This window comes from Cibotium barometz, chromosome 38 (genome assembly GCF_041138505.1).
Source record: "Cibotium barometz isolate CiBa-2024 chromosome 38, ASM4113850v1, whole genome shotgun sequence".
In the NCBI taxonomy this organism is placed as follows: domain Eukaryota; kingdom Viridiplantae; phylum Streptophyta; class Polypodiopsida; order Cyatheales; family Cibotiaceae; genus Cibotium; species Cibotium barometz.
In genome coordinates, this window is record NC_141083.1 from 6459631 (window position 1) to 6478822 (window position 19192).

General features: G+C 41.9%; 1 protein-coding gene and 1 long non-coding RNA gene across 2 annotated transcripts; both read right to left on the reverse strand.

Moving 5' to 3' along the window:
* Nucleotides 1-247: 247 nt before the first annotated feature.
* Nucleotides 248-1025, reverse strand: LOC147616285 (uncharacterized). The gene is made up of 2 exons (XR_015262420.1): nucleotides 727-1025; nucleotides 248-680 (listed from the first exon to the last, which is right to left on the reverse strand). It is a non-coding gene; the product is annotated as an uncharacterized LOC147616285 (long non-coding RNA).
* A 5434-nt stretch (nucleotides 1026-6459) lies between these two features.
* LOC147616286 (uncharacterized) lies at nucleotides 6460-8429 on the reverse strand. Its single transcript, XM_086777057.1, has 2 exons — nucleotides 8155-8429; nucleotides 6460-7045 (listed from the first exon to the last, which is right to left on the reverse strand). Exons 1-2 carry the CDS (start codon nucleotides 8275-8277, stop codon nucleotides 6539-6541), a joined length of 630 nt encoding a protein of 209 aa, XP_086633183.1. The 5' UTR covers nucleotides 8278-8429; the 3' UTR covers nucleotides 6460-6538.
* Nucleotides 8430-19192: the final 10763 nt, after the last annotated feature.

Here is a 19192-nt window from a genome sequence, read left to right on the forward strand (position 1 = left end):
AAAACAAGTCTTGTTCGTGACTCTACTATTCCCTAAGTATCGTAAGTTACGACTAGTAGAAAGCTACCCGACTGATCGGGTCCACCCATCCTTAGAATGGTACCGTCAGGGCATCCATTCTCCCACTTTCCACGCACTCACCCATTCAATTATTTTCTAATTAAGTCCTACCACACTGTGAAACACTTAAAAACAAATTCCTTTGTTAATTAATTACACTTGATTCCTTAAAGGAAATCTTCCTTAGCATAACATTGAAATCAACAAACATACTTACAGAAAAAAAAATATTTACAAAGACCCCGAAACCGGGCCGATATTCCAATCCAAACTCATGTCCAAACCATAACCATAACCACAACTACATCGATAATCTAGAATTCGATCTTCCAGCCTCAACCAGCTGGGTAAACCTCACGGACCGTCTCCCCTCGTCGTCAGCCAGACGATGAGGGTCAAGCCGTCCTGTCACCCCCTCAGGTACTGACGCTTGTACCAAACCCTCTCGCTCTTCGGAGGGGACGTCTCCTCATGAGGTGGGGGTTAAGTCACCGCACTAGCCTGGACCCACAGAACTAGGCAGCATATATACATCACCCTGGTGGTGAAAACCAATTCCCAGTGGCATAGGAGGGGATTGCCCTGGGCCGACTCCCGGCCTCGCTATATCCTCCGCCCGTCTACACAGACAAGCACGGAGTTAGCTAAGGGGGGGAGAAGCTGTACCTGGTTATCGTTTTCATGCCTATTCACTTCAAGAGGGGCGAAGTCGATTGCAGGGACACGATTTGCTTCATTCCCTCCTTGGGCAGCGCGCGGTTCTTCAATTCGGCGGCGTTTCGGCGCCATAGGAGCACTAGAGTTTTAAGAGGATAGAGAGAAAACGAGGTGAATACAAGAGGTTGGGAGCGTGGAGAGAAAAGAGAGAATTCTATTGGTTCAAACGGATTTGAAAACGGAGTCCGTTTGGGGTAGGAAAAGCTTGTTGGGCTTATGGGCAGGAACGACCTCTTAGCCTAAGTTTAAGTCGCCGCATATGGGGGGGGGGGGGAATTGAGAGGGGTGTCCTTAACTTGGAGAGCTCTTGAGAAGAGTGTACGTCTAGGGAGGCCTAGGGAAGAGCAAGGCAAGGGTTGAAGGAGAGGCACACTTAAAGTCTATTCACACGGGGGGGGGGGGGGGGGGGGGGGAGAAGAGTGTAGGACATGTCCTAGAGCTTGAGAGAGAGCTTGCGCGTAGAGGCTTGCTGGGGGCTTGTCTGGAGAAGGGGGTTGGGAGGGTCCTTTTATAGGTGCTGGAGGGTGGACGTCCGGGTACGGGAGGGTGACACCTGGGTGGTATAGGTGTCCGGGAGAGGGTGTGGGCGTGAGACACTTGGGGGTGGAGGTGTCTCGAGGAGAGAGAAAGTGTGACACATGGGGGTGGAGGTGTCCCCAAGAGAGAGAGAGTGCGACACCTGTGGATAGAGGGTTCTGGGAGGAGGGGGTACGTGTAGGGGTGTGCTGGAGGGTGCGTCTAGGTCGTGTACACGCTTGGGTGTCCCGGGCGGATTGTCGGTTTTTTTCACGGGCGGCGCCCGTGTGGGGCCCACGCCGGCCGCCCGCCGTCGTCCGGGGGGGTCAAAAAATATTTTTTGACGGAAATGTCCGGCCTTGCCCCGTGACCATGGGGGCGTATTCCGTTCGTTGATTAGACGCCTGGATAGTTACTATTTTTGGTCGGAAGTTCGCAGATTAAAGGCTTAAAAGCTTAATTAAACCCATTCCGGGTACCCGTTTTTAGTTCAGAAAAAACTATTGTAAGCGTAAAATTACACGTAGATTCCAAATTTGGATTCAGAATTACAAATTTCTAAGCAAAAATGGCTCATTTTCCAAAAATAGAAGTTTTTTGATCGGAAAAATGACAAGCTAAGATATATTTTTCAACTCTGAAGCAAGTACAGTGTTATTTACAATGGGTATGTTACATCCTTCCCTACTAAAAGAACTCGAGATGTCCTCATCTCGGCACGAACTCTGGGTAATTCTTTTGGAGGGTTAACTCTTCCTCCCAAGTGGCATCCTCCTCAGGGTAATCTTTCCATTCCACTAAATGTTCCCTAAGGATTCTATTGCGAAGCACTCTTTCTCTAGAGTCGATGATTCTATTAGGTCTCATTTCAAGGACTCCCTGAGTTGGCATTACAATTTGTTCATCATCAAGAACATGATCAGGATGAGGCACATATGGCTTTAGTAAGCTAACATGGAATACATCATGGATTTTGAGGTGGGTTGGGAGGCGAAGTTTGTAGGCATGTTTCCCCAAACATTTGATGACTTCATAAGGCCCACAATACCTTGGACTCAGCTTCCTAAATTTTCCAAGAGATAAAGAACTTCTCTTTGGCCGCACTCGAAGAAAAACTTTGTCTCCTTGCTGAAAAATTCTGTCAGATCTTTTGGTATCAGCATAATGCTTCTGTCGATCCTGGGCGGCTTTAATATCCTTACGAATAGCTTTGGTTTGTTCTTCCATTTCTTCAAGCATTATCCTGGAGGCTTCGACCTTTAGAGTGGGGTCAGAAAAATTTAAGGGGGATAAACATTCCTGACCATAAAGAGCTTTGAATGGTGACATCCCTATGCTTTGGTGATAGGATGTATTGTAAGAGAATTCCACTAGAGAGAGATACTGAATCCATTTCTTTGGTTCACGCCCACAATAGGCTCTCAGGATGTCTTCTATAACCTGATTAACTCTCTCAGTTTGACCATCTGTTTCTGGGTGGTAAGCTGTACTGAAACAAAGTTGTGTTCCAATAGCCTGGAATAATGATGTCCAGAACTTTGAAGTGAAGTCAGAGTCCCGGTCACTGACTATTCTTTTTGGCAATCCATGAAGCCTAAAGATTTCCTTGATGAAAAGGCGGGCAATATCAGAAGATTTAAATGTCTTCTTTACTGGGATAATATGGGTGACTTTGGTAAGCATATCCACAACTACTAAAATAGAATCATACCCTCCTTGTGTTGTGGGAAGACTTGTGACAAAATCCATACTGATACATTCCCACTTCATCTGAGGAATGTCCAAAGGTTGGAGTTTCCCGGGCATTTTGATTCTTTCAGCTTTAATCCTTTGACATGAAAGGCATTGTCTGATGTATTGAAGGATATCTCTCTTCATTCCAGGCCAAAAATAACTTCTCCTTAAGGCATTCAAGGTTTTTGCATAACCTGGATGTCCTGCTACTGGGCTATCATGAGCTTCATACAAGATCATCTTCTTTAGTGCAAGGTCTTTGGGAATACATAACCTATGCATGAAGTAGAGGCATTCATCATCGAGGGTGTATCCCTTGATCAATATATTTTCCTTTTCTGTGGGTGCCTCCTTGTGAACCAGGCTTACTAGCTTTTGGTAATCAGGGTCATGAAGTGAAACCTGCTTTACCTTCTCTAGGATGGGGTTATTTGGCATAGAGATTGCACTTAGGAAGGATTTGCGACTGAGGGCATCTGCTACAACATTATCCTTTCCAGGACGAAATTTGATATCAAAATCAAACTCTTGCAGAATCTCAATCCACCTTCTTTGCCTCATGTTGAGATTGGGCTGGGTGAAGATCCACTTTAAGCTCTGGTGGTCAGTTACAAGCAGAAACTTACGGCCTAGGAGATAGTGTCTCCATAACTTGAAACAATGAACAACTGCAAGGAGTTCCAAATCATGGGTGGCATAATTGACTTCATAGGATTTAAGCTTACGAGAAGTGTAAGCCACAGGCCTTCCTTCTTGAATTAAGACACCACCAAGTGCAAGGCCACTAGCATCAGTGACAACCTCAAACTCTTTGGTGAAGTCAGGGAGCTTCAGAACTGGTGCTGAGGTGAGGATAGTCTTAAGTTGGCTAAAACTGATTTGGTGGATTGGTAGCCATACTATCTTACATTCCTTCTTGAGGAGATCAGTTAAGGGTGCGGCTATCTTGGCATAATCCTTGATGAAGATCCTATACCATCCTGTGATGCCTAGAAACCCACGGATTTCTCTGACTGTCCTAGGGGGTGGCCATTCCAATATATCCTTGACTTTGGCAGGGTCTACTGAGATGCCCTTTGAGGAGACAATGAACCCTAGATATTCAATTTGGGAAGTGAAGAAGGTACATTTGTTTTTCTTGGCATAGAGCTTATGTTCGCGCAGTATTTGCAATACTTTGCGTACATGCTCCTCATGTTCCTCTATAGACTGAGAATAGACCAAGATGTCATCGAAGAAGACAAGGACAAATTCATCCAAGTAGGGTCGGAAGATATCCTGCATCAGGCGGTTGAAGGTGGCGGGAGCATTGGTTAATCCGAATGGCATGACTGTAAATTCATAGTGGCCATAGCGGGTATTGAAAGCGGTTTTGGAGATATCTGATTCCTTGATCCTAATTTGATAGTAGCCAGACCTTAAATCCATCTTGGAGAAAACTTTGGATCCATAAAGTCTGTCAAGAAGTTCGTCGATGCGAGGAATGGGGTATTTGTTTTTGACAGTGACCTTGTTTAGGCCTCGGTAGTCAATACAAAGCCGAAGCGAGCCATCCTTCTTTCTCTGGAAAAGAACAGGCGCTCCCCATGGGGAATTACTAGGGCGAATGAATCCTTGCTCAATGAGCTGCCTAAGTTGTTCTTTGAGCTCTATGGCTTCGGGAAGAGACATTTTGTAAGGTCTCCTTGAAACTGATTCAGCACCAGGGATTAACTCAATCCCATGATCTACTTCTCGAGATGGGGGTAGTTTTGTAAGTTCCTCTGGAAAGATATCTGAAAACTCCTGGAGCCAAGAGGGTTCTAAATCTGGGTTGCTTTCTTCTACCTTGTTGAGTTTGACAAGGAAGATCTGTTGGCCCTTGCGCACTCCCTTAAGAAGACGATTAGCTTTGACCAAATGAAATTTGGGTTTACCTGTTTTTCCCTGGGCTGATACTACCTGTCCTTGACTATTCTTAAAGGTGATGCTTCCTTCAGCACAGTGAATGTCAGCATTGTTTGCAATTAACCAATCCATACCAAGGATTCCATCATAAATCCCTAATGGTAAGCTTCTAAAATACCCATGGGTTGATTCACCATCCAATTCAAATTCAAGATCTCCCACACAATGTCGGGATACTTCTTCTTTTCCACTAGCTAACTCAACAATCATTGCTTGGGCTGGTTTTTGATCTAACTGTAGCTTACGCAAGCATTTTGGAGAAAGAAACGAATGCGTACTACCACAATCAACCAAAAGCTGGAAAGATCTACCTTGATAAGTAGCCGGAGCTTGGATAACAGAAAACTGCTGATTAGGTCCTTGATGTTCTATAGCTGCATGAATGGTGGCTTGCTCTTCTTCTTCCATCTCTAAAGTCGGTTCACCAATCATAGAGCAGACACGGGCAGTCATTCCACGACCTCTACCACGTCCACCACCACCTCGTCTAGCTTGGCGGTTATTAGGAATCCCACGACCTTGAACTACCCGGCCACCTTGTGGAGCAGCAGTGACACTAGGATTGAGAGAGGATCTTGCAAGTTTGGGGCATTCATTCCGGAAGTGGCCAACTTCATTGCAATAAAAGCACCTTTGGTCCCCATAGGATTCTGAAGTGGAATTAGCATAACTGCGGGGGACAAAATTATTGGGGTACTGACCAATAGTGTTGTGGCGGAAATTCGATTGGTAATTCCTCTGAAGGCGCCCCCTTGGGTTAGACTCAGGATAGCCTCTCTTCTTTGCTTGACCACTCTTTACTTCTTTAGCTAGAGGTTTGGCTCGGGTAAGAGCATCTTGTAAAGTAGTTGGCCTCATTGCTTCAAGGCGAGAATCCAAAGGTTCATTCAGCCCTTGGCAAAATCGGGCCACTTGTTGAGTGATCGACATAGGTGGAGCATATTTGCCAAGTGTGACAAATTTTGAGTAGTATTCCTCCAAGGTTAAGCTAAGCTGCTTGAGGCTGAAGAACTCGTTCATCTTAATAGATTCATGAGATGGGGGAAGATAACGGCCCTTCACAGCTTGCTTAATGTCACTCCAGGTTTGGGTATCTTCAGTGACGCCCTTATCTCGGCACCATTGCTTCCACCAAAGTTTGGCGTCCCCGGTAAGACGGAATCTGGCAAGCATGGATTGATTCCCAATTCCTGTACCAGCAGCCGAAAAGTAATCGTCCATGGCTTCTATCCAAACTTCTGCATCCCTTTCAATCTTTGACCCTGCCCCATTAAATGAGGGAGGTTGCATTTGTTTGAGGAGAAGCTTCTTCTCCTGTGTATCTGTATATAATGCATTGGGAGCAAGAAGTTGACGATCCTGGTTATCAATATGAAGCTAAATTTAGAATCATGTCACTTAGGCGGTTTAATACACATAAGACAATGAGTGTGAAAATCAAAACCTTTTATTCCAAGCTTTAATATTTACAAGTAAACCAAGCCATTTACAAGTAAACCAAGCCATTTACAAGGATTGGACTAAATCCAATCTTATTTATTTACATGGTAGTCCTCTAGGAAACCTAATAAAGATCTGCGGTGGTAGCATTGAAAAAGTAGGGGGGTTCTCCCATGGTTTCAAGAACTCGATAAGTCTCTGGTAGGGGAGGTAAACCTCGTCTAGAAAGACGGGTAACGGCTACTCTATCAGGGGATACAACTTGAGTCACCTTATCATAAACCCAACGATTCTGCAGCATGCGATTCCCATCGATAGTGACATAGGTGTTACGAGGAGTGCCAATAAACCAGAACAGGCGAACCATCCGCAACATCTCGGCATATCGGATCCGCCTCAAGTCGTTGGTGAGATTGCCGACGTGCTCAGCTCGAATGATGAAGTAGGTAGATCGACGATGCCAATACTCAGTTCTGTTCCATCCCCTTTCGATGCGAGTGTAAAGAGGAAGGGTTAGCTTGTCTACAATGTGCATCATAGTGTCACGGAACTCGAATTCGGAAGAGCGACAAGCAGTCATGAACATGCATTGGAATACCAGGAAGCGAGAATAGGGATCCATCTCGTCCTCCTGCATCCAGCAGTAACTAGATTAGTTTAACAAGAATTCCTAGAGCAACAAGAGAATACAATATAAAATCTCCCAAGTCTAAACGCGCTCTGATACCACGTGTAAGGCCCCCGACCCGTAGGGCGGGGGAATCCTTTTGATAGGCGGTCAAGTCTCATGTTATTTTCCGATTGACGACACCTCGATCTCGTAGAAATACGAGGTTACGAGCAAACGGACGGACCTAACTCTATCTCGCAAGGGAAGCGTAGTCATCCTAAAGGAAATTCTAATCCCCAGCACGAAATGTGCGTGGAGATGGAACAAGACCCACACTTGGTTCAAGGAAGCCGACGCCTTTTTCCCCCGTATTTCAAGAGGCACGGCCGCTGGCTCGGTCCCCTAAAACAAGTCTTGTTCGTGACTCTACTATTCCCTAAGTATCGTAAGTTACGACTAGTAGAAAGCTACCCGACTGATCGGGTCCACCCATCCTTAGAATGGTACCGTCAGGGCATCCATTCTCCCACTTTCCACGCACTCACCCATTCAATTATTTTCTAATTAAGTCCTACCACACTGTGAAACACTTAAAAACAAATTCCTTTGTTAATTAATTACACTTGATTCCTTAAAGGAAATCTTCCTTAGCATAACATTGAAATCAACAAACATACTTACAGAAAAAAAAATATTTACAAAGACCCCGAAACCGGGCCGATATTCCAATCCAAACTCATGTCCAAACCATAACCATAACCACAACTACATCGATAATCTAGAATTCGATCTTCCAGCCTCAACCAGCTGGGTAAACCTCACGGACCGTCTCCCCTCGTCGTCAGCCAGACGATGAGGGTCAAGCCGTCCTGTCACCCCCTCAGGTACTGAAGCTTGTACCAAACCCTCTCGCTCTTCGGAGGGGACGTCTCCTCATGAGGTGGGGGTTAAGTCACCGCACTAGCCTGGACCCACAGAACTAGGCAGCATATATACATCACCCTGGTGGTGAAAACCAATTCCCAGTGGCATAGGAGGGGATTGCCCTGGGCCGACTCCCGGCCTCGCTATATCCTCCGCCCGTCTACACAGACAAGCACGGAGTTAGCTAAGGGGGGGAGAAGCTGTACCTGGTTATCGTTTTCATGCCTATTCACTTCAAGAGGGGCGAAGTCGATTGCAGGGACACGATTTGCTTCATTCCCTCCTTGGGCAGCGCGCGGTTCTTCAATTCGGCGGCGTTTCGGCGCCATAGGAGCACTAGAGTTTTAAGAGGATAGAGAGAAAACGAGGTGAATACAAGAGGTTGGGAGCGTGGAGAGAAAAGAGAGAATTCTATTGGTTCAAACGGATTTGAAAACGGAGTCCGTTTGGGGTAGGAAAAGCTTGTTGGGCTTATGGGCAGGAACGACCTCTTAGCCTAAGTTTAAGTCGCCGCATATGGGGGGGGGGGGGGGGGGAATTGAGAGGGGTGTCCTTAACTTGGAGAGCTCTTGAGAAGAGTGTACGTCTAGGGAGGCCTAGGGAAGAGCAAGGCAAGGGTTGAAGGAGAGGCACACTTAAAGTCTATTCACACGGGGGGGGGGGGGGAGAAGAGTGTAGGACATGTCCTAGAGCTTGAGAGAGAGCTTGCGCGTAGAGGCTTGCTGGGGGCTTGTCTGGAGAAGGGGGTTGGGAGGGTCCTTTTATAGGTGCTGGAGGGTGGACGTCCGGGTACGGGAGGGTGACACCTGGGTGGTATAGGTGTCCGGGAGAGGGTGTGGGCGTGAGACACCTGGGGGTGGAGGTGTCTCGAGGAGAGAGAAAGTGTGACACATGGGGGTGGAGGTGTCCCCAAGAGAGAGAGAGTGCGACACCTGTGGATAGAGGGTTCTGGGAGGAGGGGGTACGTGTAGGGGTGTGCTGGAGGGTGCGTCTAGGTCGTGTACACGCTTGGGTGTCCCGGGCGGATTGTCGGTTTTTTTCACGGGCGGCGCCCGTGTGGGGCCCACGCCGGCCGCCCGCCGTCGTCCGGGGGGGTCAAAAAATATTTTTTGACGGAAATGTCCGGCCTTGCCCCGTGACCATGGGGGCGTATTCCGTTCGTTGATTAGACGCCTGGATAGTTACTATTTTTGGTCGGAAGTTCGCAGATTAAAGGCTTAAAAGCTTAATTAAACCCATTCCGGGTACCCGTTTTTAGTTCAGAAAAAACTATTTTAAGCGTAAAATTACACGTAGATTCCAAATTTGGATTCAGAATTACAAATTTCTAAGCAAAAATGGCTCATTTTCCAAAAATAGAAGTTTTTTGATCGGAAAAATGACAAGCTAAGATATATTTTTCAACTCTGAAGCAAGTACAGTGTTATTTACAATGGGTATGTTACAAGAAGCCGGGGCCATAGCTCAACCCCTAAGAATGATATATAATTGAAAAACAAAATATGTATATACCTTATAGAAATTTATCGTTTATCGTTGCCTTTGCTCGTTCACAAGAGCTTTAGAACTTGACATATGAGAATAGAGTCTTCTAATACCTTCTCTTATGATTGAAATCATCCAATCATCCCCAAGCTTTATCTCCTCTTACTCGTACTGTGACTCTTCTCTCTTTCTAAGGTCTATGGCAAAATAGCCTTCTCTCTACAGGGCTACGGCATACTATTCTTTCTCTAAAAGAAAAGCTATGGAGTTTTGGTCTCTTCTTCCGAAAGACCATAGCAATCTAACCTTCTCTTCTAAGATATTAGATAAGAATGAAGGGATATATACATCTCAAGCTCTAGGATTACTTGCTGCCTTCTTACAGTTATTTCTGTGTAGAGACCTTGACAAAATCAGCAAATTGTTTTGACCATAACTCTCTGTAAAAACTCAGAATAAGGTCATATATCCAGTCAAAAGAACCGGAAGGCATCTAGTCTACAAGCCATCACGGGCAGAATAGGCAAAAACGTCTGTGTGTAGCCACAAATGCGCCATCTTTAGAAACGTGTTGTTTTTTTCCATATTTTTAGTATGCATGGACTCTAAGTATGTAAAAGTACTCTAAATACGACCTCCTATCACCTCAATTCAAATTTCTATTTTTGGAGATACTTCTCTCTTAATAGAACTATTCTTATCGTCTTATTTCTTTTAGGATTTTTGGAGCTAATATTTTTATTCTAACACTTTCCTAATGTTTCTAGCCTTATTGTCTCACTCTTCTCTAAGTGCACTCTCTTTCCTTCTTGAAATCTATATTAAAAGAGACACATACATACGTGGCTTGGGAGAGACCTTACAATCTCCCACACTTAACAGATTCGAGATGTCCTCATCTCGCGAGCTGGGGTAGTATCTAAGTAAATCCTCCTGTCCCTTTCAAATTAGTGTTCACACCACTAGGTAAAAATCTTCTTTTATCTAAACATTGTTCTTAAAGAGTCCTTTATTTCATGTGCTTGGCTCGTTTTGTTGTGTCTTCTTATTATTTTAAAGTTAATTGGCCTTATTATCCTAATTTCATGCATCCATATACCTCTCATATGATATGAACCTTCAAATTCCTTATTCTATACTCCCATGCAGTATGGTACTTAATAAATTATCATGGAGAAACATAAGGGAATCAATCCTTACGCAATCTAACCTATGATAGCAATTTCATAATCTTAGTATCGTCTTGTAGAATACCTCTATTCATCATGCACATTACTTCACATGAATCTTGCACCAATCCTCTTCTATTTACTCATAGAAATACTTGTTGATTTCGGTTATCTTTAACCCAGCTATCCCTATTTCTTAACCTAATTTTTGCTCTAGCTCATGATTCCTTGTAGCCAGGGGTGGGCTTGACGTTCCTCTTGAATTAGGAGACCTCTTCTTGATTAACATGGAAGGACTCATGTCCTTCTCGACACTTTTTATATTAAAAAAAAACTTTTATCACAGTCTGGCTATAATTTATGGCTTCTGAAATAGAGGATAGTTTTACATTCTTGATGAGGTTATTCAAAGGTAGATTAAGCTTCCAAATGAATCGATGGAGAAGAGTTACCTCATCCATCTCTAGAGCAAATTGGAGAAGTTTAACAAAAGTTTGGTGGTATTCTTTTTGGGTCTTCCTTTTTTGGGTTAGCTCCAAAAATTCATTCATTTTATCCTCTCGAAATCCTAGAGGACAAAACCTTTCACCACGAAGGTGTAATTTCATGGCATCCCATAACTGATTTTGGTTCTAGTGGGTGGTTAGATTGACAACAATGCTTCCAACTAATTCGGCATTTCTTACGATTTTTAGACGAGCAAGGGTGAACTTGCTTCTTTCATTGTATCCATGAAAAGTTCAAAACTATCAAATACTTATCATAGTGCCACATCTAAAGGCACTCTGGATTATCTGAGATCTTCATTTTTTGAGAATTACACATCTGGTGCCTTGGGATTGACACATCCAAAGATTATCAGGATTAACACATCTGCGATGATTAGTTTTCTAAAAATTACACATCTAGTATCTTGGGATTAACACATCTAAGAGCATGATCCTCTGGGAATTACACATCCGAAGTTAGACCCATGTTTGTCTGAGATGGGTTCAAGATCTTGGATGATCGTCCTAGTGTAAAGCATCTAATGGATGGCATCACACGTTAACTATTCAAATCTTGATGGAGTTATAATCTTAATGATTTATAATATGCAAGTTAATGAGATATATCCTGAAAATTTCTCTAAACAAGTTTTGGTCTATCCTTCTAGTCATTGAATCTCTCACTAGTTTCTTAATTTGATCACCCTATATTTTTCCTCACAAAAGGTTTTCTCCCCAATCTTATTTCTCAAATTTATTGTACAAATATCTTGCGTGTGCACCCCCAAGATACAAGCACAATTTCATAGGATGATTGTCTCAACATGTGAGGATATTCAAATCACTTCTATGGCCAGTAGAGATGATAGATTCATCCTCATATGATAAACAATCACTTGTTTTAATCCCTTGATAGTTAATCTTTGAAAAACAAATCCTAGGAACTAAGATCGGTTCTGATACCATTTGTAAGGTTCCTCCCTTCCAAAAATAGGGGGAACACTTAAGATAGTCCACTAAGTCTCATCTTGGAGAAAATTTCCTACTCATGGACACCTTGACCATGCAGAGATTCAAGGATACGATTCATAGGTAAGACCTAGTTCTATCCCGCAATGGGAGCATGGTCTTCTAAAAATCAAACCACCCATAGGGTAATTGATCATAATTTGGGCAACTACTAGTCTTGATTCCTTAGAGACAACGCTTTTTTCCTTATCCATGCAAGGCACAGTCATCGCTGGCCTAGTCTTCTAGAATAGAATTGCTAGAGAACCTATTTATCTAACAACGTAGGGCTTTCACTTAATATGGTCACCCTCTCAGGCTCCATCGCTCGATTCTCCCACCCCTCATGAGTCATCAGAGGGATGTCTGCGCACTAGGGTGGGCTAATTCACCGCACTAGCCTGGGCCCTCAGAACTAGGTAGCATCACAATCACTTACCTCAATCGACGAACCTCATTCTCCCAATGGTATGAGGGATACCATGGGCCAACTCTGGGCCTTACTAACGTCTCCGCCGTCCGACTATACAAGCACAAGTACAGGGCAGCATCAAGGCAGCGAGAGTTGTACCTGTACCTTAATTTAACCAAGATAACAATCCATTTACCGTACTGTGACTCTTGTCTCTTTCTAAGGTCTATGGCAAAATAGCCTTCTCTCTACAGGGCTACGGCATACTATTCTTTCTCTAAAAGAAAAGCTATGGAGTTTTGGTCTCTTCTTCCGAAAGACCATAGCAATCTAACCTTCTCTTCTAAGATATTAGATAAGAATGAAGGGATATATACATCTCAAGCTCTAGGATTACTTGCTGCCTTCTTACAGTTTTTTCTGTGAAGAGACCCTGACAAAATCAGCAAATTGTTTCGGCCATAACTCTCTGATAAAAACTCAGAATAAGGTCATATATCCAGTCAAAAGAACCGGAAGGCATCTAGTCTACAAGCCATCACGGGCAGAATAGGCAAAAACGTTTGTGTGTAGCCACAAACGCGCCAACTTTAGAAACGTGTTGTTTTTTTCCATATTTTTAGTATGCATGGACTCTAAGTATTTAAAAGTACTCTAAATACGACCTCCTATCACCTAAATTCAAATTTCTATTTTTGGATATACTTCTCTCTTAATAGAACTATTCTTTTCGTCTTATTTCTTTTAGGATTTTTGGAGCTAATATTTTTATTCTAACACTTTCCTAATGTTTCTAGCCTTATTGTCTCACTCTTCTCTAAGTGCACTCTCTTTCCTTCTTGAAATCTATATTAAAAGAGACACATACATATGTGGCTTGGGAAAGACCTTAAAATCTCCCCCACTTAAAAGATTCGAGATGTCCTCATCTCGCGAGCTGGGGTAGTATCTAAGTAAATCCTCCTGTCTCTTTCAAATTGGTGTCCCCACCACTAGGTAAAAATCTTCTTTTATCTAAACTTTGTTCTTAAAGAGTCCTTTATTTCATGTGCTTGGCTCGTTTTGTTGATTCTCCAAAAGATCTTTATTATTATTCTAAAGTTAATTGGCCTTATTATCCTAATTTCATGCATCCATATACCTCTCATATGATATGAACCTTCAAATTCCTTATTCTATACCCCCATGCAGTATGGTACTTAACAAATTATCATGGAAAAACATAAGGAAATCAATCCTTACGCAATCTAACCTATGATAGCAATTTCATAATCTTAGTATCGTCTTGTAGAATACCTCTATTCATCATGCACATTACTTCACATGAATCTTGCACCAATCCTCTTCTATTTACTCATAGAAATACCTGTTGATTTCGGTTATCTTTAACCCAGCTATCCCTAATTCTTAACCTAATTTTTGCTCTAGCTCATGATTCCTTGTAGCCAGGGGTGGGCTTGACGTTCCTCTTGAATTAGGAGACCTCTTCTTGATTAATATGGAAGGACTCATGTCCTTCTCGACACTTTTTATATTAAAAAAAACTTTATCACAGTCTGGCTATAATTTATGGCTTCTGAAAAAGAGGATAGTTTTACATTCTTGATGAGGTTTTTCAAAGATAGATTAAGCTTCCAAATGAATCGATGGAGAAGAGTTACCTCATCCATCTCTCTAGAGCAAATTGGAGAAGTTTAACAAAAGTTTGGTGGTATTCTTTTTGGGTCTTCCTTTTTGGGTTAGCTCCAAAAATTCATTCATTTTATCCTCTCGAAATCCTAGAGGACAAAACCTTTCACGAAGGTGTAATTTCATGGCATCCCATAACTGATTTTGGTTCTAGTGGGTGGTTAGATTGACAACAGTGCTTCGAACTAATTCGGCATTTCTTACGTTTTTTAGACGAGCAAGGGTGAACTTGCTTCTTTCATTGTATCCATGAAAAGTTCAAAACTATCAAATACTTATCATAGTGCCACATCTAAAGGCACTCTCGATTAATATATCTGAGATCTTCATTTTTTGAGAATTACACATCTGGTGCCTTGGGATTGACACATCCAAAGATTATCAGGATTAACACGTCTGAGATGATTAATTTTTTGAAAATTACACATCTAGTATCTTGGGATTAACACATCTAAGATTATCAGGATTAACACGTCTGAGATGATTAATTTTCTAAAAATTACACATCTAGTATCTTGGGATTAACACATCTAAGAGCATGATCCTCTGGGAATTACACATCCGAAGTTAGATCCATGTTTGTCTGAGATGGGTTCAAGATCTTGGATGATCGCCCTAGTGTAAAGCATCTAATGGATGGCATCACACATTAACTATTCAAATCTTGATGGAGTTATAATCTTAATAATTTATACTATGCAAGTTAATGAGATATATCCTGAAAATTTCTCTAAACAAGTTTCGGTCTATCCTTCTAGTCATTCAATCTCTCACTAGTTTCTTAAGAAAACCATAGGACTAGAATTCATGTTACCTTCTTAAGAAAACAATCCTTTTCACAAAGATTTTAGTATTTCAACTCGAGATTGCGATAAGACATTCTTTATTAAGGCATATGCTGTTGTTTAAAAGAATACAAATTTTAAATAGTAAATCAATCAAATAGATCACTATTAACAATTAATAGTGATAGAGAAGCCGGGGCCATACCTCAACCCCTAAGAATGATATATAATTGAAAAAAAAATTATGTATATACCTTATAGAAATTTGTCGTTTATCATTGCCTTTGCTCGTTCACAAGAGCTTTAGAACTTGACATATGAGAATAGAGTCTTCTAATACCTTCTCTTATGATTGAAATCATCCAATCATCCCCAAGCTTTATCTCTTCTTACTCGTACTGTGACTCTTCTCTTTTTCTAAGGTCTATGGCAAAATAGCCTTTTCTCTACAGGGCTACGGCATACTATTCTTTGTCTAAAAGAAAAGCTATGGAGTTTTGGTCTCTTCTTCCGAAAGACCATAGCAATCTAACCTTCTCTTCTAAGATATTAGATAAGAATGAAGGGATATATACATCTCAAGCTCTAGGATTACTTGCTGCCTTCTTACGGTTTTTCCTGTGTAGAGACCCTGACAGAATCAGCAAATTGTTTCAGCCATAACTCTATGATAAAAACTCAGAATTTGGTCATATATCCAGTCAAAAGAACCGGAAGGCATCTTGTCTACAAGCCATCACGGGCAGAATAGGCAAAAACGTCTGTATATAGCCACAAACGCGCCATCTTTAGAATTGTGTTGTTTTTTCCACATTTTTAGTATGCATGGATTCTAAGTATGTAAAAGTACTCTAAACACGACCTTCTATCACCTAAATTCGAATTTCTATTTTTGGAGATACTTCTCTCTTAATAGAACTATTCTTATCTTCTTATTTCTTTTAGGATTTTTGGAGCTAATATTTTTATTCTAATACTTTCCTAATGTTTCTAGCCTTATTGTCTCACTCTTCTCTAAGTGCACTCTCTTTCCTTCTTGAAATCTATATTAAAAGAGACACATACATACGTGGCTTGGGAGAGACCTTACAATCTCCCCCACTTAAAAGATTCGAGATGTCCTCATCTCGCGAGCTGGGGTAGTATCTATGTAAATCCTCCTGTCTCTTTCAAATTGGTGTCCCCACCACTAGGTAAAAATCTTCTTTTATCTAAACATTGTTCTTAAAGAGTTCTTTATTTCATGTGCTTGGCTCGTTTTGCTGTGTCTCCAAAAGGCCTTTATTATTCTAAGGCTAATTGGCCTTATTATCCTAATTTCTTGCATCCATATACCTCTCATATGATATGAACCTTCAAATTCCTTATTCTATACCCCCATGCAGTATGGTACTTAACAAATTATCATGGAAAAACATAAGGGAATCAATCCTTATGCAATCTAACCTATGATAGCAATTTCATAATCTTAGTATCGTCTTATAGAATACCTCTATTCATCATGCACATTACTTCACATGAATCTTGCACCAATCCTCTTCTATTTACTCATAGAAATACCTGTTGATTTCGGTTATCTTTAACCCAGCTATCCCTAATTCTTAACCTAATTTTTGCTCTAGCTCATGATTCCTTGTAGCCAGGGGTGGGCTTGACGTTCCTCTTGAATTAGGAGACCTCTTCTTGATTAATATGGAAGGACTCATGTCCTTCTCGACACTTTTTATATTAAAAAAAACTTTATCACAGTCTGGCTATAATTTATGGCTTCTGAAATAGAGGATAGTTTTACATTCTTGAGGAGGTTATTCAAAGGTAGATTAAGCTTCCAAATGACTCGATGGAGAAGAGTTACCTCATCCATCTCTAGAGCAAATTGGAGAAGTTTAACAAAAGTTTGGTGGTATTCTTTTTGGGTCTTCCTTTTTGGGTTAGCTCCAAAAATTCATTCATTTTATCCTCTCGAAATCCTAGAGGACAAAACCTTTTACGAAGGTGTAATTTCATGGCATCCCATAACTGATTTTAGTTCTAGTGGGTGGTTAGATTGACAACAGTGCTTCCAACTAATTCGGCATTTCTTACGATTTTTAGACGAGCAAGGGTGAACTTGCTTCTTTCATTGTATCCATGAAAAGTTCAAAACTATCAAATACTTATCATAGTGCCACATCTAAAGGCACTCTCGATTAATATATCTAAGATCTTCATTTTTTGAGAATTACACATCTGGTGCCTTGGGATTGACACATCCAAAGATTATCAGGATTAACACGTCTGAGATGATTAATTTTTTGAAAATTACACATCTAGTATCTTGGGATTAACACATCTAAGATTATCAGGATTAACATGTCTGAGATGATTAGTTTTCTAAAAATTACACATCTAGTATCTTGGGATTAACACATCTAAGAGCATGATCCTCTGGGAATTACACATCCGAAGTTAAACCCATGTTTGTCTGAGATGGGTTCAAGATCTTGGATGATTGCCCTAGTGTAAAGCATCTAATGGATGGCATCACACGTTAACTATTCAAATCTTGATGGAGTTATAATCTTAATAATTTATACTATGCAAGTTAATGAGATATATCCTGAAAATTTCTCTAAACAAGTTTCGGTCTATCCTTCTAGTCATTCAATCTCTCACTAGTTTCTTAATTTGATCACCCTATGTTTTTCCTCACAAAAGGTTTTCTCCCCAATCTTATTTCTCAAATTTATTGTACAAATATCTTGCGTGTGCACCCCCAAGATACAAGCACAATTTCATAGGATGATTGTCTCAACATGTGAGGATATTCAAATCACTTCTATGGCCAGTAGAGATGATAGATTCATCCTCATATGATAAACAATCACTTGTTTTAATCCCTTGATAGTTAATCTTTGAAAAACAAATCCTAGGAACTAAGATCGGTTCTGATACTATTTGTAAGGTTCCCCCCTTCCAAAAATAGGGGAAACACTTAAGATAGTCCACTAAGTCTTATCTTGGAGAAAATTTCCTACTCATCGACACCTTGACCATGCAGAGATTCAAGGATACGATTCATAGGTAAGACCTAGTTCTATCCCGCAATGGGAGCGTGGTCTTCTAAAAATCAAACCACCCTGTAAGGCCCCCGTAGGGCGGGGGAATCCTTTTGATAGGCGGTCAAGTCTCATGTTATTTTCCGATTGACGACACCTTGATCTCGTGGAAATACGAGGTTACGAGCAAACGGACGGACCTAACTCTATCTCGCAAGGGAAGCGTAGTCATCCTAAAGGAAATTCTAATCCCCAGCACGAAATGTGCGTGGAGATGGAACAAGACCCACACTTGGTTCAAGGAAGCCAACGCCTTTTTCCCCCGTATTCATGAGGCAGGGCCGCTGGCTCGGTCCCCTAAAACAAGTCTTGTTCGTGACTCTACTATTCCCTAAATATCGTAGGTTACGACTAGCAGAAAGCTACCCGACTGATCGGGTCCACAAAACCATCCTTAGAATGGTACCGTCAGGGCATCCATTCTCCCACTTTCCACACACTCACCCGTTCAATTGTTTCCTAATTAAGTCCTACCACACTGTGAAACACTTAAAAACAAATTCCTTTGTTAATTAATTACACTTGATTCCTTAAAGAAAATCTTCCTTAGCACAACATTGAAATCAACGAGCATACTTACAGTGAAAAATATTTACAAAGACCCTAAAACCGGGCCGATATCCCAATCCAAACTTCATGTCCAAACCATAACCATAACCACAATCCAATCACAGTCACAACCACAACCACAACCACAACCACATCGATAATCTAGAATTCGATCTTCCAGCCTCAACTAGCTGGGTAAACCTCACGGACCGTCTCCCCTCGTCGTCAGCCAGCCGAGGAGGGCCAAGCCGTCCTGTCACCCCCTCAGGTACTGACGCTTGTACCAAACCCTCTCGCTCTTCGGAGGGGACGTCTCCTCATGAGGTGGGGGTTAAGTCGCCTGGACCCACAGAACTAGGCAGCATATATACATCACCCTGGTGGTGAAAACCAATTCCCAGTGGCATAGGAGAGGATTGCCTTGGGCCGACTCCCGGCCTTGCTATATCCTCCGCCCGGCTACACAGGCAAGCACGGAGTTAGCTAAGGGGGGGGGAGAAGCTGTACCTGCATGTTAGCAATAAACTAGCAGTATATGCAATAAAAAGAGACATAGCCTTT

What these genes read in the sequence shown, in the direction of transcription:
- LOC147616286 (XM_086777057.1), bottom strand. Translation starts at nt 8,277, where the DNA reads ATGGCGCCGAAACGCCGCCGAATTGAAGAACCGCGCGCTGCCCAAGGA. An exon ending in GGCATGAAAACGATAACCAG is followed by an intron (nt 7,046 to 8,154) that starts GTACAGCTTCTC and finishes TGCTGGATGCAG; the next exon opens with GAGGACGAGATGGATCCCTA.